This window comes from Cimex lectularius, unplaced genomic scaffold (genome assembly GCF_000648675.2).
Source record: "Cimex lectularius strain Harlan isolate CLEC.00 unplaced genomic scaffold, Clec_2.1 scaffold210, whole genome shotgun sequence".
Lineage (NCBI taxonomy): Eukaryota > Metazoa > Arthropoda > Insecta > Hemiptera > Cimicidae > Cimex > Cimex lectularius.
The window spans coordinates 798,251-815,909 of NW_019392884.1; the positions used below are offsets into that span (position 1 = coordinate 798,251).

The 17,659-nt window shown below is 33.1% G+C and overlaps 1 protein-coding gene and 1 non-coding gene across 2 annotated transcripts in view; one reads left to right on the top strand and one right to left on the bottom strand.

The window, feature by feature from the left end:
• The window catches only part of LOC106673984 (rhodopsin, GQ-coupled-like), a 48,343-nt gene extending 31,264 nt beyond the window's left edge, over nt 1-17,079 (top strand). The window contains exons 6-7 of the mRNA XM_024229046.1: nt 7,248-7,432; nt 16,715-17,079. Coding sequence (XP_024084814.1) covers nt 7,248-7,432; nt 16,715-16,718 — 189 coding nt within the window. The 3' untranslated portion in view covers nt 16,719-17,079. The remainder of the gene's footprint in view (nt 1-7,247; nt 7,433-16,714) is intronic.
• Trnan-auu lies at nt 7,591-7,663 on the bottom strand. Its single transcript has one exon. It is a non-coding gene; the product is annotated as a tRNA-Asn (tRNA).
• Nucleotides 17,080-17,659: the final 580 nt, after the last annotated feature.

The following is a 17,659-nucleotide window of genomic DNA, read 5'->3' on the forward strand; positions in this document are numbered from 1 at the left end:
ACACATCCTCTGATGGTTAAATACAGATGATAAGTAATTAAATTTTACATATTTTTTAAACCAAACTTTGTAACGTTAATTAATCAAGAAAAAGAGTAAAAAATATGAATCACTATTTTTGAACAAATATATATTCTAGTAAAGTGATAGTAAATTTTCAGATCATCTAGCACGATACTGAACATGACGATTCTATAACAAAAATATATATTTTATTAATTTGCGCAGAAAGGGTGCGCACAAAGAGGGACAAAAGGCGAACTTCGTTTAAAAAAGAAGCCTTTTAGGCTAAGTTGTTAAATTTAAATTATTTATTCACAAAAGTTAAATTAATCCATTATTGGTTTAACTTCACGTTAATATTTCAATAAATCGTTTCGTTGAATTATGGTGAGATTTCTATTAGATATTTATTTTGAATAATGGTTTATTAGTACCTTATTTATTAGTTTTTAGTTAGTTATGATTTTAAGTTAGTTATTATTTCAATATCTTTTTTATCTTGTTATTTTAATATAATTCAATTCACCTTAGTTATCATTTCAAGAAATTATTTTCTATGGAAAGATTTTAAATATGAAGGTGGTTATGTTAAACCCGCATGTCTCGACGGTCGTGCGGAATGGTTGTTCTACAATCCAACCGTCAACCTGGCCGGACTGTAGCAAAAATTATCCAAGTTTTTATATTATTTTACATATTTGGTACTTACACTAAATAATTTAAATTTAATAACAAACCGTTTACTACTACGATACATGTGAATATAGATTCATTTGTAAAATTATATGCGAAAGAATGTAAGATCCAGCAGCTTGCAAATGTATCCCAAATGAGACACATACAACTCAATGCTGTAAACTGGAGTTGATAAGGAAGAAATTTAAGAACAGATGTACATAGATAATTTACGGGCAGTCAGACTGCGACAAAACCTCTAAATGTCTATGTTTTTAACTCCATGCTGCGAATGACTCACTTGCCTAGTGGCCCCAAGAACAAAGGTTGCCTTAAGGTGGGACAAGAAGGTACAGAACGAATCGAACACGCTGACATAGTAGGTAAAGAGTAAACAGTCTTCTAACCCACGTGAAAAACCACAGGTACGCAGTACATACTGTAGAATGTACTAAAGTTGAAGCTGAAAAAATGGCTTATTAGCACCTTATTTATTAGTTATTAGTTATGATTTTAAGTTAGTTATTATTTCAATATCTTTTTTATTTTGTTATTTCAATGTAATTGAATTCATCTTAGTTATTATTTCAAAAAATTATTTTTTGTAAAACGATTTTCGATGTGAAGGTGGTTATGTTAAACCCGCATGTCTCGACGGTCGTGCGGAATGGTTGTTCTCCAATCCAACCGTCAACATGGCAAAAATTGTCAAAGTTTTTATATTATTTTACAAATTTGGTACTTATACTAAATAATTTTAATTTAATAACAAAACTTTTACTACCACGACACACGAAAATTTAGATTCATTTGTAAAATGATATGCGAAAGAAGGTAAGAACCAGAAGCTTGCAACTGTTTCCCAAATGAGACACATGCAACCCAATTGTGTGAACAGGAGTTGATAAAGAAGAAATTTAAGAACAGATATACATAGATTATTTACGGACAGTCAGGCAGCGACAAAACCTCTAAATGCGTATGCAGTTTGCTCCAGTAAGGTGCAGAACGAAACAAAAGGCTGACCAAATAGGCAAAAAAAGAGACATATTAAATACTGTCAAACAACCGTTTACTATAAAAATAACGGGTCCAAGATACTCGCTGCCGAGCCCAAGCACAATTCTTGCATCGAGTGGCATTCCTACACGTTCTGTATATGGACCGAAGGAATGGCACCTTTCATTAATTGGGACACATCGAAAAACCTTCTCTACATGCCGAATACATACAATTCTTAATACATTTTTTTATCCTATCCTATATAAATTTTATTATCAGTCGAAAAGGCCATTTTGAACTTGTTCTGTATTAAGACTTGCCTCAGACACAAAAATTAAATGAGCCGGACCTGAAAACAGGCTGGCACACCAACTACATACAAAGATAGGAAGAATAGACAAATATTGATATATTACCAGTGGCTGACGATAAACACGTGATTTTACCATAACCAGTGAGTCCGTTGGAGGAGATGACCTAATAATTTAGACAAGGAAGATTTAGACATTATGGAGTTGTACGAAATTGTTTTTAAGAATTCAGGACATAAATATGAACTCCCTTAACACAACAAGATAAAACAATAGTAACATAAATAATAACAATAATACTATAACTTAGATTCTACTCTTGCGAGAAAAAAGTATTATTGTCCAAAACCCGCATCGTCAGATTTAATAAATAAAAAATTTCGATTAATTATTCTTTTTATCTAAGGACTTGGGTTCGAATCCCGCTCGAGGTTTCAATCTAATCTTACTTTCTCATTTCAACCAAGACCTTAGATAAAAAATAATAATTAATTGAAAAAATTAACATGGTCAATTACGACTGCTAAACCTATATGGATTCTTATTTTTTTAAATATTTATTTTTGTTTCTTTTAAGGGTATTACAGAATTAAAATAAAATCAGTATTTGACGATATTGACCACTTGGTTATTAGGATAGCGGATTTAAGCCTAATCCAACCGAAATCACAACTTGATCTTCTTTAGGGCAAAGTCCGACCTTTTAAGTCAAGAATGGCAGTCCATTTGGCATTATACCGAATCAAATTGTATCTCACAGGAAATGTACGTCATTAATCCAGGTCCTTAGAAAGTGAGACCATTATGAAAAAAAGCCGCTCTTTTACAATACGGATTGTACCTTTCCGATTTTTCCAATTGAATAAAATCACGAACAATCGGGCCGATTTAACCATACAATTAGACCAGTTTCACAAAGCATTTATCAAGTCGGGCGGCAAATACATTACGACCAGTTTGACCAGTTTCTACTAAAATCTGAGCGGATTCAGCGATAAACAATCTGTCGATATATGTAAAGGGGTGGCCACAAAACGTATTTCTGTCGCGGTCTAATCGAACGACATAAATCGATTAAACACGATGAAAGTACAATTTAACATCAAGTGTCATGCCGTTGAGAATCAGGGATTATTTCATTCCAATTATTTGATAAATTAGTCATAAAAAAGAATTCCTTGATATACAGGCTTTAAACCTGAAAATAACAACAGAAATTAATTGTGACACACAAAATTTTACGTTTTAAAAAATATTTTCCCCAAAGTTTTATTAAAGTGTAATTAGGCTGGTTATATTTTTTTCCATCAAATGTATTATAAAATTTAACTGTGATGTAAATGATAACCCCAAATATTCACGTTCAACTATTTATAAAATTTCATTTTTGAATTTCTATTTTTCGTAAGGTCAAAAATTATGTTTACTGTTTTTAAATATTATAACATGAGTTAGAGGTATTAAATCAAAGTTTCCAGTAGTCCCAATACATTTATAAAATTACTAAAAAAAATTTGTAACACGAAAAGGGACTCTGCCAACAATGCGATATCGTCAGCATGTATTAACAGTTTAATTTTCACGTTTCTGATTCCAACTCTACCGCACAAACACTACGATAGATAATCTATAAATAAAGCAAACAGCGAGGGTCTTAAGGTGCACCCTGTTTAACTCGTGACAGATTGCCAATATTTTGTGCCTGCGAAAGTCGTTACAACGCAATAATTTTTAGGACATACTTAGATCACTCACTTTGAAAAATACAGCATTTACATCTACTGTCAAAGGCGGCGGAAAAATCAACAAAAACGCGTACACATTTCGTTTATTGACATTAAATTTTATGCTTATTATTCCAGTCAGATCATATAAGTTATCGTCGGTTGAGAAGCCCATTCTAAAACTGCCCTAACAATAGTAATAATTTCACTAGTTTCGTGATCCGTTTGACCAATTAATATTTTTCAATTAATTAAGGTTTTCAGTTGAGATAAAAAAGTCAGTGTCAAGAGCGGGATGGGACAATGGTGAAGCGACCACGAAAGTAGTGAATTTATTAAGTTTAAATATACCTGCACTAAAGCTCTCCGTGCCATTTCATTTGTCGCCGAGAATCAAATAGATTACTCGCCATTTGAAAAATGACAAAAAGGAAGGAAAATTCAAAAAGGTGGAGTTCAGATGGGAAGTTAGTGTCCGGGTGGATCGAAGTCAGGATAGCTCAAGTGGAAGAGCAGCGGCGTATTGAACCGAAGATCGTGGGTTCGAATCCCGCTCGTGACACTGACGTTTTTATCTCAACTAAAAATCTTAATTAATTAAAAAATAATAATAATTAATAAATCTTGATTTGCAAGAATGTACATTGAATATAAATTTACATCAAAAAATCATTGCTAAATCCCCTGTCAGCTGTAAAAAAAACAAAGCTTGTACTAGACAGCATGAGGTTTTTGTACATTATAAGAGAAATAAACAGAATATATTTTTACAAAGGCTAATGAAAAACGAACATAATACAGAATAAACGTGTAGCATGAAAAAAAACTAAATTAAATCTTGCCTTTAAAATATCTTAATTAAATTTAAAATTTCTGAAATTATAAATTTGTTGCGTTTTTTGAAATTTTGAATTACTCTCATTTTATAAAAAAACGAAGTGCCATATTTAATGAAAAGTTATATAATATTGCGTAGTTTTTGTATTGTAAAAATGTGAGTCCGCCAATGAATTGCGTCTTGTGTTATATTTACTGATGTAACTTTATATACAGGGGTGTTCGGCTACTCGTGTTACAAACTTTGCTTAATTTAAATCTACATTCAAAAAGGAACCAAACAATACTAATTAACTATGGTCCGAATCTCAGCAGTTTCGGAGTTATTCTATTTTTTCTGACATTTTAAGATTTCACGATCTTGCTTCAAATAAACAATGATAACTCCAAAACTAAAAGGTCTTGAACAAATCCATTAATACTAATGAAAGCTGCGTTAAATGTCCAATAAGATGTGATCAATACTAAACTTGTAAACGTTGGTAAAATAATCTTTTTAGTAGCCAGAACTATGAAAAATAATTTTTTGTTCAATGGCCAACTTATTATATTGATTTTAAACTACTATTTCCAAACCAAGATACCAGCGAATTTCATCAAACGTACTCCATTTAATATCCTTTTTAGCTGTGTAATTGCTTTTTCAATTACTTTTTCAAAGATGAAGAAATTGATAAAAGAAAGAAAAAAAACCGTGGCTGATGGATTGGCAAGGTGGAAAGATTAATAATACCTTGTATATACAAAGATAAAAATTTAAGAAAAATGTGGTTTAGCTACATTACTTTAAATTCACCCCATAAATTTTTCGTAAATATAAATATTACAATTACATATAAATTCATTTTTTTTTAATCTAAAATTTTCTACCTATGTATAAATTCATTGTTTTNATAATATATATATATTTTCTAACCTCAATGTAAATATATAAATAGTTAAAGATATATCTATGTACAGATTGTAATAAAACGTTGAAAAAACCTCTAGCGATGTTAGTTTAGGAAGCCGGTGGTCGGAAAGATATAGGATCGTGTACAGATAAGAGACGTGTAATTTTAATGAGTATAAGAAAATGAGGTCAACCTAGGACTCCAAAAAAAATCGCATTATTAAGGGTGAACAAAGGGAAGAGAAAGACTTTGCGAACAAAATAGGGTTGTAAGGCTTCGTATCATGCCGTTGAAAGCACCAACCCTGACTACATGGCATATGATAGAGCAGCACAGCTAAAATCAACTTGAATTTTCTGCTAACAGGAATGAGATTATTACAGATAAAACGCATATTTTGCGGTATGAATGTCGCGTTTGAGGTTGACGGCCAGATTTAGATTTAAAAAAATCCCAGATATTTATTTCTATTGACAATTTCAATAAAAATACGCCATAGTTTTTGACTGTGAATGGTTGAAAGATTCCATTTATCACAGTAGGTCTCCAAGGCCTTAATATTTTTCGCACTGCGTCTGGGGAGTCTCTCGTATTTCCATATTTATATTGATTCATATTCAATACATTGAGGGAGGTTATATCTTTTACAAATCTAGATGTATTATATAGAAATTAAACAGTGCAAATAGCTCATCTGATTTTTTGTTTGTTATAAAACCTTACAGGGTGTTAAGAGAAATATATGTAGTAATCAAATTAAGCCAAGTTGTTTTGTTAATTACTTTAAATCTTTAAATTTAAACTTCAGATGTCATTTGTTAGCATCTCTTAACTGCCTAATACTACCGATTTGACTGTAGACGAATTTTTTACTCTTTCTGAAAAGTGTTCAATACTTGCTAAATCCCAAAATAAGTAGGCTCCTGGTTTAGACCGACTTCCTTGTCCTGAATTATTTTTAACTTCACTAGTTTTCGTGATCCACTTGACCAAATAATATCTTTCAATTAATTAAGGTTTTCAGTTGAGATAAAAAAAGTCAATGTCACGAGCGGGATTCGAACCCACGACCTTCGGCTAGATACGCCGCTGAACTACCACTTGACCGCGATCCACTCGGACACTAACTTCCCATCTCAACCCCCACCTTTTGAGTTTTCCCTCCTTTTTGCCATTTTTCAAATGTCGTGTAATCTACTTGATTCTCGGCCACTAATGAAACGGCCACGGAGAGCTTTAGTGAAGATATACTTCATTTTAACCTATGAATTCTCTAGTTTTCTAGTTTCACTAGTAATAATATTTTTGGAAAAATAACTATTATAAATGTTGTAAAAATTGTTATTATATATTCATTTAATGAAGTTCATTAATTCATTCATAATAAAGAAAAATTTATAAGAAAATATAATTAATATTAAGTTAAAGAGTGGAGATTAAGTGAAACATTGTATCAGACGTTTTCGGCATCTCGTGGAAGCGCTGAAAAATAAATGGAAATTGTGATGAGAACGTCCGTCAGGCACTTGATGTTTCAAAAGAAGCCTACGGTAAAATGAAACAGCAAAAACAGACTCTCGAGTTAAAAAATATTGATTCAATGTAAATATTTTATCCCTTGTAAAAACCGTCAACATAAATTGCGATCGGCTGTGAAAGAACGGTGTTTTTTTAACGATTCTATATTTATTTGTTTTTACACTCAATTTTTCAGAAATGTTTTCTTTGTATTGTACAAATGTAATTCAATGCTCAAATGTCACTTTTAAAAGATTTTTTGGTAATTTTTTTTTTCATCCTAGATGTCGGTGATATACAACCCGATAGTCTACGGGCTATCCCATCCCCATTTCCAGTCGTCCGTCAAGCAGTACTTATCCACCTGGATGGCCAGCTCTTCGAACAACTCGAAAGACAACGAAGAACCGACGACCGGACGTAACGCGGCCGTCGCGCTCAATCCAATCAAACACGATCAACATTTCAGGTAAAACAATTTAAAAAACACTTGATAAAATAAAATATTAAAATTAATTAACCTAAAATAATATTAAATCTATTAGAGTTCGTAGTCCGATTGACCAAATAACTTCTTTCAATTAACTAAAGTTAATGCAAGGTATTGGTTGAGATAAAAAAAGTCAGTGTCACGAGTGGGATTCGAACCCACGACCTTCGGCTCAATACGCCGCTGCTCTACCACTTGAGCTATCGTGACTTCCATCCACTCGGACACCAACTTCCCATCCCAACTCCCACCTTTTGAATTATCTCTCCGTGGCCATTTTTCAATCTCAATCAATTTATCTCAACCAATATCTTACATAAAGTTTAATTAATAAAATAATATAATAAATACAAAACGATTTTATTTGAAATTAAAAATTGACATGTGTTATTATTATAGTAGGTTATAAAAAATTCCATGTCAAGTTTGTATATTTAATAGCAATGTTAATAGCTATGTTTTTCTATAACTAACCAAGCGTTACCGATGCTGTATTATTTTGGCACATTGGTTGCCTTAAATAAGAAATGATTAGGTTTTACCATCTGGAGCATCTAGCCAAATGTGTCATAGCTATTCGATTAGGTTATGTCAGCTGATTGTGACAATGTTTCATTAACGATTCCCACTCACTTATCTCCATTACAACAAATAGTCCATTATACATTTCTGAGTGGATTTCAAGTCACGGTTTAAACACCTTATACGAAGTCGATGCAGAATGACTTCAGCCATAAAATTGGTTCAGTGCGTAGTTACCAGGTACCAAACAAAATTACAAAAGCCATGAACGGTTAACTGAAAGCGCAATAGCTGCAAAAAATGTGTAGGTTAATTTCTTTAATCAATAGATGTTCTAGATCAAAATAATGAAGTAATTATCCAACTGAATTCTTAAATTCTCACCATCGTTAATGTGAAGTTTGGTATTCCGACCATTTTTCTTAGAAACAATTTGTTGAAGTCGTGAAGAGCGGTCAAGAATGAGGTGGTTGAGAAAAACACCTTTTTTATTTTTTCGCCGTATCTTCAGGACATAAAGTGTGGTGCTATTCTTGTGGTGTCGTATTGGTGTTGTGTTACAAGATTGCCCTGAAGATGACCCGGAACAAGGTCGAAACGTCGGCAAAAAAATGAAAAAGGTGTTTTTCTAAACTACCTCATTCTTGACCGCTCCTCGAGACTTCAACAAATTATAAAAAAACGTGTCACTCAACAAACACACACTTCTTAGAAACGTTGAGCCACCCGTCTTTGGGGGTACAAGACTGGCCGCCAAAAGATTACTAAACAATACAATCGAATTTTTATCTAGGATAAGAAAAAAAATAGATCATATTAAACGAGGCTGGTTACATAAAATGTTCAAAAATAATATGAGTCATGTAGATCAGAAAATAATTTTGAAAAAAAAGCAATTCGCATTTGTTTAAGCACCCTTTAAAGCCCTTAAATACGAATTTGTACAGCAAACAAAAATTGACATTTTTGGGTTTGCCTGTATGTTGTCTGAGCGATGTTCCACTTAAAAATTCATACCCTCCCTGTATTTATGGATGCCACGTTCATGTTATTATTGTAGGGTTCTATATTATTTTATGATTCTTAAAAAAAAATGTTATGGTAAGTGAGTGTTTCAGAAAAATATTTATTTTCAATTTTCCAAAAAATTTGTAGTCAGAAGTTTAAAAAAAATTGTTCTCGACGAAAGAAAGTCAGGTTTGTTCTAAGCTTCCTTTAAAACAGTGAAATACTGATTTAGTTAATTTAATTTAATTTTAGCAGATAAATCAAGAATTTCTCTCTCTTTCTCCTCTCTCTCTCTCTCTCTCTCTCTCTCTCTCTCTCTCTCTCTCTCCCTCCTTCCCTCTTTTAATATTTTCCCCATCTTTTTTCTTATTTGTCTCTATTTTTCTTCTATACTTTTCTCGATCTTTTCTCTTATTGTTTATCTCTCTTCTGTCCGTTTCTTAATTTTTTTTTCTTTATCTCCCTCCAACTTTTTTCTTTCTTTCTTCTTCTCTCACTCTCTCTCTCTCTCTTTCTCACTCTCTTTCTCTCTCTCTACCTCTCTCTCCCTCTCACATTCTATCTCTCCCACTCCTTCGCTTGCTTCCGCTCCCTCTCTCACTCTCTCTTTCCCCCTCTCCCTTTTCTAATATTTTCCCCATCTTTTTTCTTATTTTTCTCTATTTTTCTTCTATACTTTTTCTCTCTCTACTGTCCTTTCCTCTATTTTTCTTTCGTTATCTCTCTCCATCTTTTTAATCTTCTCTCTCTCTCTCTCTCTCTCTCTCTTACTTTCTCTCACGCTCCCTTTCTCACTCTCCCTCTCTCTTTCCCTCTCTCTCTCCAGCTCCCACTCCCTCTCTCACTCCCCCCTCTTCTAATCTTTTTCCCATCTTTTTTTATTTGTCTCTAATTTTCTTCTTTACTCTCCTAGATCTTTTTCCTTATTCTTTTTCTCTCTCTTCTGTGCTTTTCCTAATTTTTTCCCTTACCTCTCTCAATATTTTTTATCTTCTCTCTCCATCTCTCTTATCTCTTTATCTCATCTTTCCTATTTTTTATTCTCTCTCTCCTTTATGTTTATATTATACCTATTGGAAAGCTATATTTCCCGTTTTCGGAACTCTTTTTTCTTTTTCGGTTGTGCCAAGAAATCAGTGGCATTTGAAAGTCGAAAAATATACTAATTTTGTAAAAATTATGTTGTCTTATTAATTACCAGCAAATTTTATTCAGAAGTACGTCAGAGTGTAAAACAACTATAATATGTAATTTATCTTGTGCTTCGCAATATCTCACCAACAAATTAATATTACGTTGCAATAAACATGGTCGTCCGCAACTAACCATTACGTCTTGGAAAATGGGTTTTGACATGGGTCGAGCTTAAAGGTTTTTGAGGAAAACAAATGTGAAAAATTTACTTTTGCTCGCAGTGTTTGGTGCTACAGGTACGAATTTTTATGAAATTAATTTCTGGCATACGTCTTAAATTATTTGAATAAAAAAAGTTTTCTTTTTTCCACCTATTTTTTAGTTCGTTAATTACGATTATTGCCTTCTGTTTTGTTTAAAATTTCCAGTTAACATGTTAAACTAAAAGCCTAACCTTTATTATGTTTTCCTTCTGTTTTGTAGAGATTTCTTTCTTTTATGTATACCTATTTATTTTTCCCAATTTTTTTTAGCATTTTTTAAAAATATTTCTTTGGTATAGTTTACGTCTTGTATAGAAAATTTTTTAAGGCGTTCTTCGGCAAATTGTTTAATTGTTTTCGACCTATTAGGACCAAAAATTTAGAAAAACACCTTTTTCATTTTTTTGCCCTATCTACAGGACATAAAGTGTGTTGCTATTCTTGTGGTGTCATATTGGTGTTGTATTACAAGATTGCTCTGAAGATGACCCGAAACAAGGTCGAAACGTCGGCAAAAAAATGAAAAAGGTGTTTTCTAAACTACCTCATCCTTGACCGCTCCTCACGACTTCAACAAATTATGAAAAAACAGGTTACATAAAATGTGCAAAAATAATAGAACTCATGTAGGTCAGAAAAGAAATTCGGAAAAAAAAGCAATTCGCATTTGTTTAAGTACCCTTTAAAGCCCTTAAATACGAATTTTTTAAAAAATTTAGTTTTGCTTGCAGTGTTTAGTGCTACAGCTACGAAGTTTTATGCAATTAATTTCTGGCGTACGTCTTGAATTATTTTACTTTGAATTATTTGAAAAAAAGGTTTTCTTTTTTTCCACCTATTTCTTAGTTCGTTAATTATGATTACTACCTTCTGTTTTGTTTAAAATTTCCAGTTCACATGTAAGTTAAAAGTCTTCCTTTGTTATGTTTTCCTTCTGTTTTGGATTTATTTCTTTTATGTATACCTAATTCTTTTTCCCCATTTTTTTTATTTTCAATTTTTTATTATTTTTAAATATAATTCTTTGGTATAGTTTACATCTTGTCTAGAAAATTTTTTAAGGCGTTCTTCGGCAGATTGTTTAATTGTTTTCGACCTATTACGACCGAAAATTGTTTAATCCGACTCGGTAATTCCACATTCGCAGGTCCCATTTTTTTGTGTGCCCATAGAATAAATTATATATGATGTAAATTCTTGTCAGGTCCGCCTTTACCCCCTTCTACAAATGTGCGCAATCCGATTCTACCTTCCACGGGTTTATTACCTGCGATTGTTACCAATTACACTGGTACGAGGCACTCGACTGAAAAGACGTGAAACTGGTATTACAAATTACACCAAAGATTACAAAGTCAATGATCTAATTTTCCACCTTACACATTTACTGGGCATTTGGGTGAAATGGACTCGGGGTCGAAGTACAGATTCCTTTCAGTCAGTTTGTAAAATCCTCAATCCTTATTAATCCGGAACTATTCGAATTGAACATAATTTGAGTATTAAACTTAATCCCCATCCTGTTCATTTTAAACTAGCGGCTGCTTTGTTCGACCCATACCACCATAATCCAGCAGTTTATATCTAAATTTAGATTATTCGTGTAAATTAAACTTTATTTCGCCATTGTGAAATAATAACAATATAATAATATATTGTTAAAGAGAAAAACATGAAACAGTCGATACAGCAAATATAAATAAAATTTGATTGGTTATAACCTTCTCGTTTGATGATTTGTGTGAAATGTTCATTTATTCAGTTTATTTATTATTTATTACAGGGAAAGGCGACACTCAGAGATAATTGCTTCTGCACAATCCACTCGGAAACCCGACATTGGATAAAACAAACTAATTTACACTAACCTCGTTCCCAGTGGAGAACTAGCTCATAAACTTTGAACAATCAGAAACAACTTTTAGAGTAAATAATCGTTAAATTCATTTATTTTCCTTTAAGCCTACTTTCAACTTGAGATCAACTTAGATTTGACGTAAGCTGTTTCTGCGGGAATTACGAGATTTTATTGAACGTACCGAAATTTCCCGTATCATAAGTAGATACAAACGTCACCCCCATGGTCATTTTCTCGATTCACGTGGATGTTTGTAATTGATAAATAATACATAATGCGAGAACCACATTGAGAGATGTTTCAGAAAAACTGAAAAACAGGAAGAACCACAAAGAATCTTACAATTTTGAACCATGAATATATTTGTGGGCTGGATACACAATATTTTTTAATCACAGTGACAGATGGATAGAGTTAGATAGATAGAAAGATATATATATATATATGGNAGAGAGAGAGAGAGAGAGAGAGAGAGAGAGAGAGAGGGAGAGGTGAGTTCTCCTGAATCTTTCTTACATTTAACAAGCAATCACAATTAATATTTATCCAGAAAGATATATATTGATAGCGATGGAGAGACAGAGAAAGGAATGTAGAAAAAGAATGAAAGAAAAAGCTACAATGACAGATGGATAGAACTAGAAATAGATATATCGATAGATGCATAGAGATAAATAGATAGATACATAAATAGATAGATAGATAGATAGAGAGAGAAAGAGAGAGAGAGAGAGAGAGAGAGAGAGAGAGAAAGAGAAAGGGAGATTTTTTTAGCTTATTGTGCTTTTCTCAGCTCTTTAGCTTATTTTATTACTCAATCCTTTTTTTCGAATAAACATCTATTTTTTTCTAATTAATTTTTTTAACTCCCTCATTTCTTGTTCAAAAGAATATAACTTTATGATTGAAAATCAAGTTCTAAATTTTTACCGTACTTGAGAATCTTTTCAAAGCCATTTAATTTGTTTAAAGCGAGGACAAAAGTTACAATTTTCAATGCGATTTTTTTCAATGTCGTTTGTTCTATAACAACCTACCTGATTTGGCTTTATTTTTCTCAGCATAATATCAATTAGTAACTCCTTTTTTTAAATGGTGAAGCGAGAAAATAATATTATAGTATATAATCCAGTAATTATATACTAGAGTACTTAATAGTATGACAGCTGAGTAGATTGGATCCTAAATTTATTTGCTATGTGTAATTAAATCTACGTATTGTTCTTGAAAAAAAATAAATACTGCTTTGGAACACTGCAAAAACCGTCCCTCAGCAGAACAACTCACTTAATTTAAATCAAAACTCCCTAACACCATACAACCAGTTTGGTTAGGATCCCAATCGAATCAGTAGATTTCAAAGAGAACAGTAAAACAAAATACAAAGCTACTTCCTACGCGAAATGCCATGGGTTTCTGATTAAACCGACAATCAGTCGACAATGTCACAGCTGTAAACTTACAGCGACGCCCGCGCAAAATCAACAACATTGACATTCCGCAAACAACGCGGAATGACGAAGATCGAAGCAATACATCGTTATCAATACACGAAAATGAATGTGTTATAATTTATTCTATAGTCAAAGAATTATTTTAACTTTTCAAATCCCCATCAACATTTAATTTAACCAAACCAAGGAACAACAAAACATAATTTTTTTCTTATTTTCTTACAAAAATATTTCTAACTGATTATAAAGTAAAATTTATGCAAGGTCTGGCGGCAGTGAGCTCTTTTTAAATGGAAAACAGTAAATTATTTATTCTTGCTTTTCCGCAATCATAGTTGATCTTGATTCACGCGTACGCCCATTGACGCTTGTCAAAAAGAAAAGTCAAACTTGGGAAAACTGAAGGCCCAGTGGGAAAACGAGATTTTAAAAAAAAATTTTTTCTTTTCAAAGGGTTTCCATTCGAATGGATTTCTTTTTATCAATGCCAAACAGGAAAACGTGCATTGAAACAAGACTATCTTTCCCTTTCGCTTTATTTTCATCTCTCTCCCTCTCTTTCTCCCCCCCCCTCTCTCTCTCTCTCTCTCTCCCTCAAATAAACTTTGGTTGGTCTTAAAGTGTATTTAAACTTTTTGAACTGATCTATATTGATTGTGTTACTGGGTTTGCCTACTCTAGCTTGCCTGTTTTTTTTCACTCATATGAGTCTCTCTCTTTCTCGTCTCTCGCACTCTCTCTCTTTCTTTCTCTGTCCCTCTCCCTTCTAATCTTCTCTCTTTCTCTCTCGCTTGTTCTCTCTCTCACTCTCTCACTCTCTCTCGTTCTCTTTTTTTACTTGTATTCTTCTCTCTGACTCTGTCTGTGGGTCTGTCTGTCTGTCTGTCTGTCTCTCTCTCTCTCTCTCTCTCTCTCTCTCTCTCTCTCTCTCTCTCTCTTTTATATTATTCTATCAGTCTCTGAATGTTTATTCTCACTTTTATTAAAATATTGTTCAGAATTATCTTGAGATTGTATAATGTTTTCACGCTTCCACATATTACATACTGTTTATCTGCAAAATCATAAAAATTAAAAGTAATTTTAAACTCATACATAAGTCACGATTGAATTCTTATGTAAACAATTTTACTTTTGGTTTGTACAAATTATTAAATTTTAAAACTACACGTTTAAATATGATGCTTGGAAATCCATTATGCAGAAAACAATCATATAAAACTTTATTTATTCCAAAAAGTTTTCAATTTTAAAACGAACTTTCCAACTCTGTAAAAACGTATAAATTCAAATATTCGTATAAAAAGACCTAAAAAATATCTCTCACGTATTTTCCACCTAATTAATTAAACATATTGCACTTTAGAAAACATATTACATTTTATAAGCTTGAAGCCCAACAACAACAATTATCTTGGTTTTTTATGAATAAAAAGTTAATAAAAATACATTATACTAATTATTAATCACACTTTTCGTGGTAAGAATTTTTGCAATTCAGTTTTATTTATTTTTGTTTCCTCTATGTATATAATTTTCTACCTAATATGTATATAAGTTTTCTTGATGATTTCCTGGTAATTGTAAGAAGTTAATTGTTCTCTTTTTCAATTTGTAGAGAATTTTATGTTTTTAAGATAGAGTTTAATTTTATTTAATTGATAACTATAAAGACATAATTATGTAAAGAATTTTACTTTTGGTTTGTACAAATTATTTCTGAAAACGATAACATGGTATAATTTCAATGTACCTCGTTAAATGTAAGAAATGTCCTTGAGAAAAGGATAGAAGAAAAAGAGATAGAGAAAAAAAAGTTAGAATGAGGGGGTGAATTACAAAAAGGAACAAAGATGGAGAGGGAGATAAGGAAATAATTTAAAAAATATGAAGAAAAGAATAGTGGAGAGAGAAAGAATAAGGAAAAGATCGAGAAAAGGATAGAAGAAAGAGAGAGAGAGAGAGAGAAATTAAAAAAGATCGAATGAGAGGGTGAATTAGAAAAAGGAACAAAGATGGAGAGAGATAAAGAAATTAGTGAAAAATGTGGAGAAAAGAATAGAAGAGAGAGAGAGAAAAAAATAAGGAAAAAGATCGAGACAAGGATACATTTTCTCCTAATTTTGCTTGTAAAATTAAAATAATAACATCAAAATCAAATCTCTCTCCCTCCTTCTCACTCTCTCTCTCTCTCTCTCACTCACTCACTCTCCTAATCTCTCTCTCTCTCTCTCTCTCTCTCTCTCTCACTCTCTCTCACCCTCTCGCCCTCTCTCTCTTCTATTTTATTCTATTCTCCTCTCTGTATCTATCTCTCTCTCTTTTGCTCTCTCCCTCTCTCTCTCTTTTTCTCTCTCCTTCTCTCTCTCTCTTCTATTTTATTCTATTCTTATCTCTGTCTTTATCTGTATCTTTTTCTTTCCCTTTTATTCTCTTTCTCTCCTTTCTCTCTCTCTCTCTCTCTTTCTCTCTCTTCTCTATCTTCTTTCCTTCTCTCTCTCTCTCTCTCTCTCTCTCACTTACTCACTCTCCTAACTCTCTCTCTCTCTCTCTCTCTCTCACCCTCTCACCCTCTCTCTCTTCTATTTTATTCTATTCTCCTCTCTGTATCTATCTCTCTCTCTTTTGCTCTCTCCCTCTCTCTCTCTTTTTCTCTCTTCTTCTCTCTCTCTCTTCTATTTAGTCTCGTCGGACAGCGGTGCGTTAGTTAGACGACCGCCCACCCTAAGAACTCCCTTTGAATCTATAAATGGAGCGAGTGATTTCAAATCGGAGTGAATTTTTGTTGTTATTTCTTTCTGTACCGCGACATAAAGACAGGTGGAGGCGTTACGTAGTTCTGACAGTTCAAGAAAACTGTATTCTCTTTCATCAGCAGGGACTCTGCAGTTATGTGTGATACGTATGACATATGCCATGATTCTGATCAATTTACTGTATGAGGATGATCTATCTATCAATTCAATGAATGGTGATGGGTACTTATCTAAACTAAGTAAAACAGTTTCTGATTTTATCTCAGGTAAATCCTCTCCAACCACAACGTCCAACGATTTGATTGGCCAGTCGTTAATAGGGAGCCTAATCCAACTGGGTCCGAGCCACCATGAATCGAGGTGTACGAGGTTGGATGGCGATTCACCCCGTGAGGCAACATCTGCGGCGTTGTTTGCAGATGCCACGTGAAACCATGAATAATCATTAGATAGTTCTTGAATAATACTGATGCGGTTTGCTACGAAGGTCTTCATGCGATGGAGCGGTAGACGGCTCCACGATAACACTGTCATTGAATCCGAAAACAAGTAAATCTTTCTTACGTTGATTCTGTCAAAGAAGTTAGATAGAAATTTAATTGTTCGAACCAGTAACAGAGCAGCGCATAGCTCTNGGTGAGGTCAGCGAGTGGAGCGGCGAGTCACAAAACAAATGCGGAGGAGATCGACACGCACAAAAGAAGAAACGGTCGCGAATAAATTGCGCATGTAACTCGTACACAAAGTCTTACACAAATTTACGGGTTGCGGGACTGCCTCGAACACGTGCGAGTAGCGAAGAAGAGCGTCTCTGGGCCTCGTCGTCAAGCGAGTCTCCACAACAAAACCCGTCACTTCACGGCCTTTTAGATGCGCGACGTACAGATCACAAAATTCACACTTAACAACAATAATTACATGTAACTTATACTAATTATTTTTAAAAACAAAATATATACAATATATACAAAACATAGTATGCGTTAACAACATCAAAACATGGTAAATCTGAGCATACTTGACGTTAGAGTTTTAGGTCATGGAGGTTCGATGAAAGTAGTCAAGATGAATTGGAACATCACAGAATTTAGAAATAATTGGCACATAATCTGGAACTTCAAGTTCGTTTTACGAATTGTTCATTCGGTGTTGATTTAAAGGTGAATTTTTCGGCTTTAATAGGCTCAGAGGATTTTTAACCGCCTCAGGAT